Consider the following 15554-nt stretch of genomic DNA (forward strand, 5'->3'; position numbering starts at 1 on the left):
CACAAGTGGGCGGGGGATGCGTTTAAGTCTCCTGGTTGGCTGGTGATAGATTGGTGTCATTATAGCACGTCGGAGCAGTTCATGCCAGGCTCGAGTCCGATCCACCACTGATGAGTTGCCCAATAAGAATCCAGAATGTCATCAAAAGACGTATTTTTTTTTCTCAATAGATGCAGGTGATGTTAAAGCCTATTGGCAGTCACGAGGCAGACTGCAAAACCGCAAGGCCACTGTGTCCTTACGGCAAATGTTTGTTTTGTTTTTTTTTCCCAAGGGCACAAGGCGAAATTGAGAGGGCACGAGGGCCATGGCCCTCGTGAAATTCCTGCTCTGGCTGTAAGAATCAAAGACCTGGGGTGTAGATGAATGGAGTCTAAAAATGTGGATGTCTGCATGACATGAAAAATGTATTTTCAAGGGTTATAAAATTCTTTGTATGTATTTTATAATCCTCCAAGAGTCGGGCTGTTAAGGTGAGAAATCAGCTAGTGTACCAAATTTCATGCTTCTATCACAAAGTGAACAATTTCTCACCTTAACAGCCCGACTTTGAAAAAATTTGAGTTTGGAAAAATGCTCCCATAGCTAGAAAAGAAATGTATATAATGTTTTGTTTTTTTTTTTCTAGCTATGGGGGCATTTTTTTTTCAAATTCAGCTTCTAAACCCTGGTAATACGCATGTGCAAAATCAGCCCAACATGAAAACGAGGCTAAATTAATTTTTTTTCTTTTGTTTTTGAGGTTTTTTTTTATAAGATTGCTTACAAAAAATGACCCATTGATTTGAATGTCTCCCTCACAGAGAATTTCTTGTTCTCAAAGATATCATGTGATTAGTCAAGTCACATGACATAGGGATAAAGTATTAAGTAAATAAAAAGGCTGCCAGAAGAGCATTTTTGCAGTTCAAAGTTTTAGCTGTTAATATGGATTCATATGATCATCCATCCATTTTCTGCCGCTTATCCGGGTCGCGGGGGTAGCAGCCTAAGCAGAGCAGCCCAGACTTCCCTCTCCCCGGCCACCTCCACCAGCTCTTCCGGGGGAATACCAAGGCGTTCCCAGGCTGGCCGAGAGATGTAATCTCTCCAGCATGTCCTGGGTCTGCCCCGGGGTCTCCTCCCGGTGGGGCGCGCCCAGAAAACCTCCCCTGGGAGGCGTCCTAACAAGGTCCCCGAACCACCTCAACTGACTCCTTTCGATGTGGAGGAGCAGCGGTTCTACTCGGGCAATCTCCCGAATGACCGAGCTTCTCACCCTGTCTCTAAGGGAGAGCCCAGCCACCCTGCAGAGAAAACTCATTTCGACCGCTCGTATCTCATTCTTTCGGTCACTACCCACAGCTCGCGACCACAGGTGAGGGTGGGAGCGTAGATGGACCAGTAAATTGAGCGTTTTGCCTTTTGGCTCAGCTCTCTCTTTACCACAACAGACCGGTTTAGCGTCCACATCACTGCTGACGCTGCCCCGATCTGTCTGTCCAACTCCTGCTCTCCCCCCACCCTCACTCATGAACAAGACCCCGAGATACTTAGACTCCCCAACTTGAGGTCATATGATCATCTCATCTCATTATCTCTAGCCGCTTTATCCTTCTACAGGGTCGCAGGCAAGCTGGAGCCTATCCCAGCTGACTACAGGCGAAAGGCGGGGTACACCCTGGACAAGTCGCCAGGTCATCACAGGGCTGACACATAGACACAGACAACCATTCACACTCACATTCACACCTACGCTCAATTTAGAGTCACCAGTTAACCTAACCTGCATGTCTTTGGACTGTGGGGGAAACCGGAGCACCCGGAGGAAACCCACGCGGACACGGGGAGAACATGCAAACTCCGCACAGAAAGGCCCTCGCCGGCCACGGGGCTCGAACCCGGACCTTCTTGCTGTGAGGCGACAGCACTAACCACTACACCACCGTGCCGCCGTCATATGATCATGTGATTATCAAAATATTGAAAAAATACCTCTCGTCATTACTGATTACAATCCTCGCCACAGAAGCATAACGCTGTACACTGAAGATTAGCCTTCACATATTTACATCGACCTGAACACCCTTTCTTACAACCACAGTCAATCAGATACCCCCGTATCTAGACTTATTACATCAAGTTGAGCTAGTGCACCAAATTTCATGCTTCTATCACAAAACAAACAATGCTATGTTTGTTTTTTTTGCGGGGGGGGGGTTGCTTAACAGCCGGACTACAAGGGCTGATCCTCATATGTATGTAGTGTTTCTTTGGACAGGGTTCCATGCTTTAATACAGGATGAAAAGCAATCACATTGGCAGGGGGGCCCTGTCCTCCGCTGATTTTGTTTTTCATTCAAGGTTTTGCTTTTCAGTGTAGCACTTGTCTCCGTTATAAACCAAAAACAGGATCCTTTGTGTGTTTAGTTTCATGTGTTTGTCATTAGTGTGATTTTTGCTTGGTCCCTGAATCTTCCTTGGTCGATTTTGAAATTTCCTGTGAGAACATTTCTGGTCCCACCCCTTCCTGCATTCTGCATGTCTCTCGTCAAAAGGCCCCCCCCCCCCCCCCCCCCCCCCAGCCAGCTCAAATTTGCGTAGTGAAAACGCTGTGCACACAACACATTCAGTCACACATAATGTAACCAGTGTGAGGCAATTTTACTCTGAAGAAATTGTGAAATAGTGATGCTCCGATGTTCCTTTCTTCAACAGCCCTGTTTACGAACTGAAAGTTGCACGATGTGTGGTCAGAAAATGCTGCAGCATGCGTCTGAGGCCCTGAGAATTCTGGGCGGTGTGGGTCTCTTCTTCAGCTTCACTGAGGTCAGTCGTTGTCCTACACCACATATTTCTTGTGTGTCTTTTACTTTATGTACATAGTTATTTAACTAAACACAGATGGAAATGTGAATTTTAAAATGGGAAATGTGACCACCCTGGATATTTTCAACGTCGGTGTATATTCAGTACCGGTTCACCCAATACGCACGTTGCGTAGGGCCCCGCAAACTCATAGAGGCCCCATGGGGGGAAAAAAAAACCCATGACGTGACCGTCCGTCGCGCTGCTCGCGCACGTCAGATTCCCAGTGCATGTGCATCAACCTAACAAGATGAAGCGGAGTTCTCCCTCGGGGAGTGAAAAAAGGAAAAAGAAACTGCATGAAAATGAACAGCGGGAACAGCAGTCAGGTAACTCTCCTCTCCGGGTGGGAGGGACGGGGCTAGTCGGTGTTTGACCTACATAACAGGGCGGTGAGCCCTGGGTGAACTCCGGACGGTCTCCGTGTGCGTCTTGCTGGCTTCTACAATTTAAGCGTTATATCAATCGTTCTGAGTGTAGTTACAACTGCACTTATACAAAATGGAAAGTAATGGATAAATATTTACTAAGATTGAATTTTGTTTGCTTGGATAGCCCACAGGCAAATATAGATGCAGATATATTAGTGAATAAATACAACTCGTGAAATATTATGACAATGGTGCTAAATAATAATCTAAATCACCTACATTTTAAGTACAGTATCTGAAGGTAAAACAAGTGCAGCCAATTTGATGGAGCTGAATTAATAGTAGCCTTATTTATATTTTACAGGTGCTATGCTTAACTTTCTAACAAGCAGCACAGAGTTCAGCCAGTGAAGGGACAGAACCAGATAGGACAGGCACAGATGAGCCACCTTCAGCCAGCACAGATGTGTCATATGCAGCTGCCTCAGCCAGTACAAGCAGCAGCACAGGTCCAGTACAGCCACCGTTGTCAAGTACAGACACAGGGGAAGAACAGGCAGCCTCAGCCACTATTCACACAACCACGTGTGCACAGCAAGCATCAGAAGCTAGCTCAGACCCTAAAGCAACAGTCTATGATCCAGCAGACCGGCCCCCAGTCTTAACGGACTGTATGCGGACTGAGTTAGTGCGCAGAGGTCCATTCAAGCCAGGAGTAGATTTTTCTTACCCCAAAGACAAGTCCAGAAGAGGGTTCCATCCAGGATTATTACAGAGACGGCTGTCAAATGGTGAAAAGATTACCAGGAGCTGGCTTTCATACTCGGTGAAAAACAACGCTGTGTATCGTTTTTGCTGTAAGCTCTTTTCCACAAAAAAACACAAAATAATAGGTGTTAATGACTGGTCAAATACCAACGCCATTCTGAGGCAGCATGAGGGTAGTCCTGAACACACAAGCAATATGTGTGTTATCATATGACGTCATTATTGATGATTTTACATCCAGAAAGTGCAGAAAGGGACATTTTTAATGGTGAGTAATTTGTTACACATTTAGCTCAATTTGATTTGGTCTGTATTTATTTGGAGTTGGACCAACAGGTGGCGACACTAGTGCAATATGTTTAAAGGGGGGATGAGTGGAAGCACTGGGTGTCAGGTGCGACTGTTGAACATTTTGGGGTTCAGTTAAGAGGGCCCCTTAGCAGAATTTTGCCTAGGGCCCCATGGAGGTCTGAACCGGCTCTGAGTATATTTGAGGTTTTCATACGTCATTCTGACCTCTAGTGGTTCAAGCCTGTTATTACACCATAAAAGGAATAAAACACGACAGGGGTGTGCTGTTGTATCAAAATAATAAATGATGATTTTCCTTGAACAAATGGTTTTTTTTTATTCCTCTTATACCACAGTAAAGTTGTTTATTATTATTATTATTATTATTAAGGGCGGCACGGTGGTGTAGTGGTTAGTGCTGTCGCCTCACAGCAAGAAGGTCCGGGTTCGAGCCCCGTGGCCGGCGAGGGCCTTTCTATGTGGAGTTTGCATGTTCTCCCCGTGTGCGCGTGGGTTTCCTCCGGGTGCTCCGGTTTCCCCCACAGTCCAAAGACATGCAGGTTAGGTTAACTGGTGACTCTAAATTGACCGTAGGTGTGAATGTGAGTGTGAATGGTTGTCTGTGTCTATGTGTCGGCCCTGTGATGACCTGGTGACTTGTCCAGGGTGTACCCCGCCTTTCGCCCGTAGTCAGCTGGGATAGGCTCCAGCTTGCCTGCGACCCTGTAGAACAGGATAAAGCGGCTAGAGATAATGAGTATTATTATTATTATTATTATTATTATTATTATAATAGAACGCATTTTGCTTCTTAGTCCCTTTTTAGTTGTTTTAATGCGTCATAAACAGTTGTTCGCTCACCAGTCTCTCTGTGTATCTAATCTATATTTATTTATTGCTTATTAATGTCAGGAAAAAAATTGTTCATGTTACTGAAAAACCACCAAGCCCTCCATGCTGAAGACATACAGCTTAAAGGTAGACTGACTTTCAGATTTTTCAGGTTTAGGTCATAAAAAGAATTTTCCCCGACACCCAATTATTTTTGTTTAGTGGACCGAAAGCTACTGAATTTGAATCATAGACTTCCAAATTTATTGTTTTTTTTTTTTTAGTAGAACAATTAATGAATTTAGAGCCACATGGCCCTAAATTCTCCACTATTATTTCTTGCGTCACCATGATGCGCTACAAGATACTACGTCATGCATCACGTGGTGGACTTTCCCTGTTTGCGCAAGGCATTGTGGGATACAAATTTTAAACAGGATAGAAAAATGTAGGACACGAATGAAACGTGAAAGACCGACTACAGTAACGGAAAGTGAGAAGAAAAGACGTTATTTTGCGATGGAAAGGAAACGCAGGACCAAACTAATAAATATCGGCGGTCAGCGAGCACCTCGGTGTGATCAGCTGTTCGTTTAGTGACAGAATGATGTAACTGTCAGTGCGCGGTCAAAGGTAAACCTGTAGATGATGATGATGATGATAATAATAATAAATAATAAGTTAAATTTATATAACGCCTTTCAAGAAACCCAAGGACGCTTTACAATTATAGACAAGGAAAAAAAAAACAATAAAAAATAAATGAATAAATAATAAAAAATAAAAGTAAAAAGTCCACCAAGTAGGGGTCAGGATGTAATTCCAGTGGTGTAGCAGCCACAGTCCCACCAAAAGGCGCATGAAAACGAGTCCCACATCTCCAGCACCGCCGCCGTGACGCCGTCAGCCACATCGCTCGAACACCACGCCGTGGATCCACAAAGCGAGCAGAGAAGCTCCGCCACGCAGAGCACTGGTGTGTCCCAAACCGCCTGCACAGCTGCCGCGACGCCACCGAGCAACATCGCTCGGAACATCACGCCAAGCGTTAAAGCGCTGGACAACCACGATGTAAAATGAGCAACGAGCTCACTGCAGTCCATAGCTGGGAGCGCAGGCATCACCCACGGCGAACCAAGGCCTGGAGGGAACCAACGCCCAAACTGGGTCCGGAGCTACACCACAACCGGCGGACAAAACACTCAAACATCAAACTACACAAACACGCGCACACTAAATAAATAAATAAATAAAATAAATTGAAAAAGAAAGAAAAAAAAAAAGCTCTGGCAGTACTGACATTACTGTAGATGGCAGTAATGCAACACTGTGGATGCCAGCTGCTGGAAAACCCAAAAGAAGACGACGACAATACCAAAAGGTAAACCTGCGCATGCGCACACGGACTTTCTCTGTCTGCTTGACTGCGCGAAGCGAGCGATTTTTCATGCATATTATTTGCTAGCGAATCCCCTCAAATTAAACAACTTCCCAGCCACAGAATGGCCTGGGTTTTTTTTAGATGTTACAGAAATGAACGTATATCGCAATGACAATTTCAGAGGGAACTTAATTTCACCGGTTTTATGAAAATCGAAAGGCCATTTACTTTTAAGTTCTTCTGACTTTGTAAAAGTGTTAACACTGGAGACTCCTTCGGTAAATGCTAAATAAACATTTCCTTCCAGAGGAACTCCCCCCCCCCCCCCCCCCTTTTTTTAAACTCTGTGTGGAGCGTCCGCTATACAAGTCCCTGCCCAGTGTTTTGAATATGTAAATTATTCTTGGAGCTGCCATTAGAGAAAATGAATCCTCACCTTCTGACCAATCAGAACAGAGCATTCCAGCAGCAGTCGCCCTTTTTTCAATACAACAACTTTTCTTTGATTTGTAAATTAAAGAGTAAAACAGAAGGCTGGTTTGATCAGCAGTGGAGTTCACATCTGTGAAAACGTGGAGCTGTAAGAGAGCACACAGCGTCTGTGAACGTTACTATTCTACACTAATCTGATCAGTTTCTCTCACAGATAAAATTAGGAGTAGAGCTGATGATGAGCCATCAAGTCCCGATGGCGTAATGGCCATCTGTTCAATATGTGAATGTTTTAACCTTTTGCTGCCTCATGGTCCAATCTGTGGACAGACATTCATATGCAGATTTATAGGCATATTATAGAATTTTAACGTGATGTTTATCATGCAGAAATGAAACCCGCTCTCTTCCCTTTGAGTGTGGAGCACAGCTGAAACCTAAAGAGCAAGAGCTCCTTAATTTGTGTTTGGATAATCCTGAAATAGCCACAGACTCCCTGAATAGCATCTGACTGAACCTCCTGCTGGAGCTGTGAGCCAGACGGCCCAAAATCAAGCAGTACTGGTCTCACACACACACTTTAGAGTGCTGATGTATTTTATCCTGCAGTCCTAAGTGCTAGATTCTGTTCAGCTCAGTCCAGTCTTGCCCTTTTCCACCAAATCAGTTCCAGGGCTGGTTCGGGGCCGGTGCTGGTGCTGGTTCACAACTCGTTCAACTTGCAAGCCAGCTGAGAACCAGTTTGCTTTTCCATAGCTCGTGGTGCTAAGGGAAGCCACGCCATTACGTCGCTGTATACGTCAGTTACGTCGCTACGTTTGCATAAACCTTGGCGCAAATATCGAAGCAAAAACAACACGGAAGAAGAAGCAGCAGCAACAACAATAATAATAATGGCTGACTTCACGTTTGTACAGCTGCTGCTTCTTGTCGCTTAAAAATGGCGATCTTTCACGGTCTTATTGTTGTTGGTCTTAACAACTCCGCCCCCCCGCTGACGTAAGCGGTTCTTTCCTGTGGCCCAGCAGAGAGTTGGTGCTAGCCTGGAACCGGTTTTTCTGGCCCCAGAGCCAGTTCTTTGTCAGTGGAAACAGAAAACCCGGTTCCAAACTAAGCACTGGCCCCGAACCAGCCCTGGAACTGCTTTGGTGGAAAAGGGGCAACTGAGGTGTCCATCTGATAGTTTGAAGCTCAGAATCCAAACAGCTCTATCCCCTCTCTCTGTTGAACATTTTCTCAAACGCTACACCCCTAAAACTGACACTGTAACATTTGAACGTTAGTGCAGAAGGAGTTTGTTTGTTTGTTTGTTTGTTTGTTTGTTTGTTTGTTTGTTTGTTTGTTTTGATGGGTGAGATTTAGGTGCCCTACTTCTGTAGGTTTCTACCAGTTTTTTTTTTTGTTTTTTTTTTTTAAATAGCTGCCAGAATATTGGGAGATTTTTTTTTTTTCTCTATTTGCTTTGCTTTGCTTTCTCCCATAAAATGGGGGAAACTTTTTTTTGTGAGGTACGTCAAGGCCTAAAACATGTTCAGAATGCTTTTGAGTTGTTGGTCAGAAATGCTCAGAGTTGAAAAAGTCAATAAACCTTTGCCAAGTACATGTAGAATCACTACACTTTTTGGTTTAGTTTTATGCATCTAGAAAACACACTACAACCTAAATACACAACTTTTGGTTTGGTTTCTCACTGGACCTGAAACACACTAGAGTTTGTTTGAAACTGAAGCGAGATCACATCGGACTCTTCAGATTCTCATAGATCAGTGGTTTTAATCTCAAGTGTGATTTGCGGTGTTCTCACCTGCTTAAAGAGCTGCAACGAGACAAAACGCATCATAATTTAACAAAACAAGTGAAAGCACCCTAAAGCTCCGCATTGTGCGACTTAAGAAACCGTGAATCTGTGCTTTTATGTATTTTTCATTTAAAGCTAGACGGCCTTTCTCATCTCATTATCTCTAGCCGCTTTATCCTGTCCTACAGGGTCGCAGGCAAGCTGGAGCCTATCCCAGCTGACTACGGGCGAAAGGCAGGGTACACCCTGGACAAGTCGCCAGGTCATCACAGGGCTGACACATAGACACAGACAACCATTCACACTCACATTCACACCTACGGTCAATTTAGAGTCACCAGTTAACCTAACCTGCATGTCTTTGGACTGTGGGGGAAACCGGCGCACCCGGAGGAAACCCACGCGGACACGGGGAGAACATGCAAACTCCGCACAGAAAGGCCCTCGCCGGCCACGGGGCTCGAACCCAGGACCTTCTTGCTGTGAGGCGACAGCGCTAACCACTACACCACCGTGCCGCCCTTCTGTAATATCTCTCAAAAAAAACCAGGCCATTCTGTGGTTGGGAAGTTATTTAATTTGAAGGGATTAAAGCAAATAATGTGCATGAAATTACTCGCTTCGCGCAGACAGGAAGTTCGTGTGCGCATGCGCAGGTTTGCCTTCTTTTGGGTTTTCCAGCAGCTGGCATCCACAGTGTTGCATTACTGACATCCTTTGAGCGCGCACTGACAGTTACATCATTCTGTCGCTAAACGAACAGCTGATCACACCGAGGTGCTCGCCGACCGCCGATATTTATTAGTTTGGTCCTGCGTTTCCTTTCCTTCGCAAAATAACATCTCACTTTCCGTTACCGTAGTCGGTCTTTCACATTTCATTCACACACTCGCGTTCACCATTTTTCTGTCCTGTTTTAAATTTGTATCCCACAATGCCTTGTGCGAACGGGGAAAGCCCACCACCTGATGCATGACATAGTATCTTGAATTGGGTCATGGTGAAGCAGGAAAAAGTAGCAGACAATTTAGGGCCATGTGACCCTCAATTCATTAATTTGTTCTATAAAAAAAAACCCTAATAAAATTTTAAGTCTGTGATTCGAATTCAGTTGTTTTCAGTCTACTAAACAAAACTAATAATTGGGTGTCGGGGGGGGGGATTCTTTTTATGACCTACACTTGAAAAACTGAAAGGCAGTCTAGCTTTAAAGACGTATGATGGGCAGTTCTTCAGCAGAGAGGACAGAATTATGAAGGTATTAAGATTGCCTTAACTTGTCAGCTCAGTGATATTGCTGAATTATGGAATCCAAGGCAAAATGAATTGAAAACCACGTTTAAAAATCTTGACCCCAATTATAGCAATGTTGCTTCAGAGAAATCTTGGTCTGAATGTTAAAGGGGAACTGAAGTCATTTTAAAACTTGCTTTATTTCTTAATTAACGTGTTATTCAATTACATTTTTGCTTTTATTAACCTTATATCATGACTTATTGGCATATTATATTACACTTTATCAGCCTTTTCGGTTTTTAGCCATGTTGAATGTAGTTCATTTGGTCCGCGGCAGGCGTTGCTTATCGGTGCGATCTTCGCGAGACTTCAAACGTGAAGCCATTTTGAAAACTGTTCACACAGCGGCCAGATCATTCCAATTTAGATTAATTTTGAGATTTGCCGGCTTCATCAGTGAGGGAGTGTCAGTGCTGTGGCGCGTGCACCTGAAGGCGTACCTCAGGCTGCGCGTGGCGAGTGGACTCCAGCGCGCGCGCCGTGAACAAGGCACACCTGAGCTCAATTAAGGAACTATGAGTTTGCCTGTTTAAGGACTGCTGATGCATTTGCGTCGCGAAGTATTACGATACGCATTACCAAGCCTTTCTACCCGTTGTCTTGATTTCCTGTTTCACGATGCTTGTGCCTGTTTCTCGTTCTTGTCCTCACTTAGCCTTTGATGTACTGTTTGCGCCTCGACTGACCCTTTTGCCTGTATTCTCGTTTTGGATTCTGCACTTTATTAAACTGGTATACTTCTGCACATACATCCGCCTCCCTCACATACGTGACATGGAGATTATTCCATACGACTTTGAACCAATGTGGAGTAGAGAAGAGTTGGAAAGGCGACAAGATAAGAGCTAGTCCATTGTGCTGGTATTTACGTCATTACTGTCGCACAATTAAAACGTGCCGGATCAGGCGGCTGGTGGGTTTTCAAAATAATAAATACATGCATGTATTTTTGTGATAAATGCATATTATACTGAGCGCATTTGCCACATAATCCTCACTAAGGTTTCAGACAGCACTACAAAATGGCGTCCACACTATATAGTGAGTAGGGAGCGATTTCGGACACAGGGAAAACTTCCGGCTTGATTACATCAGCGTTCGAAAGAGGGCGCGCACTTCTTTTGACAACGTTGGCAGATGTCAGTCACTTTGATTTCCGCTGTACGTTTTACTTCCGTCCTACGATGTCTTGCACAGGTCTCGATGAATCTCGTTTACGGCCATTGCTTTGACATATGGACGGATATCTCATCTCATCTTCATCCGCTTAGCCGGAGCCGGGTCGCGGAAGCAGCAGTCTGAGCATGGAAGCCTAAACTTCCCTCTCCCCAGACACCTCGGCCAGCTCCTCGGGAAGAACACCGAGGCGTTCCCAGGCCAGCCGAGAGACATAGTCCCTCCAGTGTGTCCTGGGTCTTCCCCGGGGGGGACATGCCTGGAACACCTCCCCAGGGAGGCGTCCAGGAGGCATCTGAAAGAGATGCCCGAGCCACATCAGCTGATTCCTCTCGATGTGGAGGAGCAGCGGCTCTACTCCGAGCTCTTCCCCGAGTCACTGTGCTTCTCACCCTATCTCTAAGGGAGCGCTCAGCCACCCTGCGAAGGAAACTCATTTCGGCCGCTTGTATCCGCGATCTTGTTCTTTCGGTCATTACCCAAAGCTCATGACCATAGGTGAGAGTCGGAACGTAGATCGACCGGTAAATCGAGAGCTTCGCCTTTTGGCTCAGCTCCTTCACCACGACGGACCGGTAAAGCGACCGCATCACTGCGGAGGCTGCACCGATCCGCCTGTCGATCTCGCGCTCCATCCTTCCCTCACTCGTGAACAAGATTCCGAGATACTTAAACTCCTCCACTTGAGGCAGGACTTCTCCACCAACCTGGAGAGGGCAAGCCACCCTTTTCCGGTCAAGAACCATGGCCTCGGACTTGGAGGTGCTGATTCCCATCCCAGACGCTTCACACTCGACTGCAAACCGCCCCAGTGCGTCCTGAAGGTCCTGGTTTGAAGAAGCCAACAGGACAACGTCATCCGCAAAAAGCAGAGATGAAATCCTGTGGTTCCCAAACAGGACTCCCTCCGGCCCCTGGCTGCGCCTAGAAATTCTGTCCATAAAAATTATGGACTGATATATATTTCAAACACTCATAACTTGCTATAGCAGTGACAAAATAGCTGTCAGAAATGCATTCCTATATTTAATAAAATGACCGAAATAATAGAATTTTGATGATAAATTTTGCCTTCAGTTCTCCTTTAAGAAATGAAAGCTCAGTTTTTTTTTTTCTGACGTAATTCTGTTACTGACTTTTCTTTCCTCATAAAATATATTTTGTGTTCAGAGTTAAACGTAAAAACGCATAGGCAATTTTTTTAGGGTCAAAAGATACCCCATACAGTGTGGAATTTGATACCATTATCTTGAGTACTGCAACTTTAAAAAAAAAAAAGTTACCACGTTTTGCTGTGAATGTCATTGTTATTGAAGAATTACCCTTTTGTGTTTTCTTTGTTCCAGATTTTAGGAGTTTGGCTGGCCATGCGCTACAGGAACCAGAAAGACCCTCGGGCAAACCCTAGTGCATTCTTATAGTCTCGCAGCCTCCTCTCTGCCCCACAGTGCAGCAGCGTAGATGAGCAATTCCTCTTCCCTTTGCACACCCGGAGGCACTCCGGCATTGAGCACGGACTTCAGACTAAACGCTGACTTGCTGCTGTCTCCACACCATCTCGCTGATTTTCCACCAACGAGAGCTAAAGAGCCCATTTAAAGAAAATTCTCTGGTTATTTTTCTCTTCAGTAACAAGAGCAACAGCTGGATGTCTCATGAATGATGGGATAGGATAGGATGATGTTTGGTATTTTGTCTCGACCTGCAGTCCTACGGTACGACCTACATCATGACCCCTCCCATCCTTGATTTGAGGAAAAAGTGTCCTGGATAGAGATTCAGCACCGATTATCTGCATGCTCATAGCCATTACTACAGCACCACACGGTACTCCGCCCAACCACGTTGTGCTCCGTATAGTTTTACCATTGTGGGCTTTTAGTGTCAGTGAAGCAGGTAGTTCATAAATTTTTACGCGAGTCGTTCAAGGTGTGACATCTGTGATCCACGGCAGTCTTTACTTCCTACTCCTTTGAGATGTTTCTTGCTGATGCGAGTTGTTGTTGTTGTTGTTACAGATGTGTGACGTCAGAGTGCTAGCTGAGGAATTAGGATTTGAGTTCAATACGTTGTGTAACTGAGCCACGCAGAAGCCAGCAGACTGCAGCCCTGATGTTGTGTCGCGTCTCCGTGAAGGGTTGCTTTGCTCATATATACACATTTCATTTGCTTCTCATCGAGGTACAACCCGCACTGGAACTTTAACACACTCGTGCTTCTTGGTATTACTCTCACATATTGTGTTTTTGTAATGTGGTGAATTACAGGCTTGGGTTTTTTGTTTTTGTGCGCTATAACCCGTGAGCAAAGTTCTTCCAGTGCTATCAGTTTAACCCAGGTGTCTCATCTCAGCCGCCTCTTGAGTTATGTAAGAGTGTAATTTTTTTTTTTTTAAATGTTTTGTGTGAGATTTGTTTGTGAAGTAAGCATAAGTTTTACACCTTTTATTACTGTTATTTCTCGAAAAAAAAAATTTCTTGTTGGTTCTCGCTTTTCATTGTTATGCCTCTGCCACTAGGTGGCATATTAATTAGTGACATGTTGGCGATGGAGGGCGGCACCGCCATCCGAGTCCTGCTTGATTATTTTTGCCATACTGTATCTACTTTTTTTTTGGGGGGGGGGCACCATTTGTCCTTTTAAAAGTATTAAGATTGCCATTCAGGTTTGATTAAATGTAAGTTATTTGTGTGTATTGTGTTCTAAATAATAATTATAACTTACTTTCTCTTTGCTAGTTTTCTGTTTAGAAATGATTCTTCACACCTTCAGTCTTAACTCTTTTTCCATACTGATTCAGTCCAGGGTGTAATTTCTGGAGCATGTGAACATCACTGTGTTTCGAATCTCCTCTTTAAGTCTCCTTTCGTTTCTGATCACTAGAATGCACTGAATTTTCACATTGCTTATTAATATTATTGTGTATATGTGCTAAAAAAATATTAGAGTACTAGTATTGTGGCTGTTTTGCCAAAATATCCCGAATGTTCCCTGTGGACATTTCTGTCGTTTATTTAATTTATTGCCTTTACATGAGCAGGTCATGTTTTCTCTCATTAATCTCACAACTCTGTATGCAACTGCAGCTCTTTTTCCTGGATGTTCCTTGTATTTTTGAACCTGATCTTTTTTCTTTTCCAATTAAATCATGTTGGAGCAAAATTCTGAAAACTGCCACGTGCTTCATTTTAAAGGAAGAACTTTAATCAAGTAGGATTGAAGTCTCTCTCCTCTCCCTTCCTCTCTCCCTTACTTCCCTCCTTCCTCTGTCCCCCCGCCTCCTTTCTCTCTCCTTGCCTCCTTTCTCTCTCCTTCCTCTGTCCCCCCTTGCCTCCTTTCTTTCTCTCTCCTTCCTCTGTCCCCCCTTGCCTCCTTTCTTTCTCTCTCCTTCCTCTGTCCCCCCTTGCCTCCTTTCTTTCTCTCTCCTTCCTCTGTCCCCCCTTGCCTCCTTTCTTTCTCTCTCCTTCCTCTGTCCCCCCCTTGCCTCCTTTCTTTCTCTCCTTCCTCTGTCCCCCCCTTGCCTCCTTTCTTTCTCTCTCCTTCCTCTGTCCCCCCTTGCCTCCTTTCTTTCTCTCTCCTTCCTCTGTCCCCCCCTTGCCTCCTTCCTTTCTCTCTCCTTCCTCTGTCCCCCCCCTTGCCTCCTTCCTTTCTCTCTCCTTCCTCTGTCCCCCCTTGCCTCCTTTCTTTCTCTCTCCTTCCTCTGTCCCCCCTTGCCTCCTTTCTTTCTCTCTCCTTCCTCTGTCCCCCCTTGCCTCCTTCCTTTCTCTCTCCTTCCTCTGTCCCCCCTTGCCTCCTTCCTTTCTCTCTCCTTCCTCTGTCCCCCCTTGCCTCCTTCCTTTCTCCTTCCTCTGTCCCCCCTTGCCTCCTTCCTTTCTCTCTCCTTCCTCTGTCCCCCCTTGCCTCCTTTCTTTCTCTCTCCTTCCTCTGTCCCCCCTTTTCTTCTTTCTTTCTCTCTCCTTCCTCTGTCCCCCCTTGCCTCCTTTCTTTCTCTCTCCTTCCTCTGTCCCCCCCTTTGCCTCCTTCCTTTCTCTCTCCTTCCTCTGTCCCCCTTTGCCTCCTTCCTTTCTCTCTCCTTCCTCTGTCCCCCCCTTGCCTCCTTCCTTTCTCTCTCCTTCCTCTGTCCCCCCTTGCCTCCTTTTTTTCTGCTTCCTCTGTCCCCCCTTGCCTCCTTTCTTTCTCTCTCCTTCCTCTGTCCCCCCCTTTGCCTCCTTCCTTTCTCTCTCCTTCCTCTGTCCCCCTTTGCCTCCTTCCTTTCTCTCTCCTTCCTCTGTCCCCCTTTGCCTCCTTCCTTTCTCTCTCCGTCCTATGTCCCCTCTTGCCTCCTTCCTTTCTCTCTCCTTCCTCTGTCCCCCCCTGCCTCCTT

At 45.3% G+C, this 15554-nt stretch overlaps 1 protein-coding gene across 1 annotated transcript in view; it reads left to right on the forward strand.

The window, feature by feature from the left end:
* Positions 1-14353, forward strand: part of tspan31 (tetraspanin 31) — a 30634-nt gene extending 16281 nt beyond the window's left edge. Inside the window, exons 5-6 of the mRNA XM_060937588.1 lie at positions 2698-2808; positions 12538-14353. Coding sequence (XP_060793571.1) covers positions 2698-2808; positions 12538-12612 — 186 coding nt within the window. The 3' untranslated portion in view covers positions 12613-14353. The remainder of the gene's footprint in view (positions 1-2697; positions 2809-12537) is intronic.
* The last annotated feature ends 1201 nt before the right edge of the window (positions 14354-15554 follow it).

This window comes from Neoarius graeffei, chromosome 13 (genome assembly GCF_027579695.1).
Source record: "Neoarius graeffei isolate fNeoGra1 chromosome 13, fNeoGra1.pri, whole genome shotgun sequence".
NCBI lineage: Eukaryota > Metazoa > Chordata > Actinopteri > Siluriformes > Ariidae > Neoarius > Neoarius graeffei.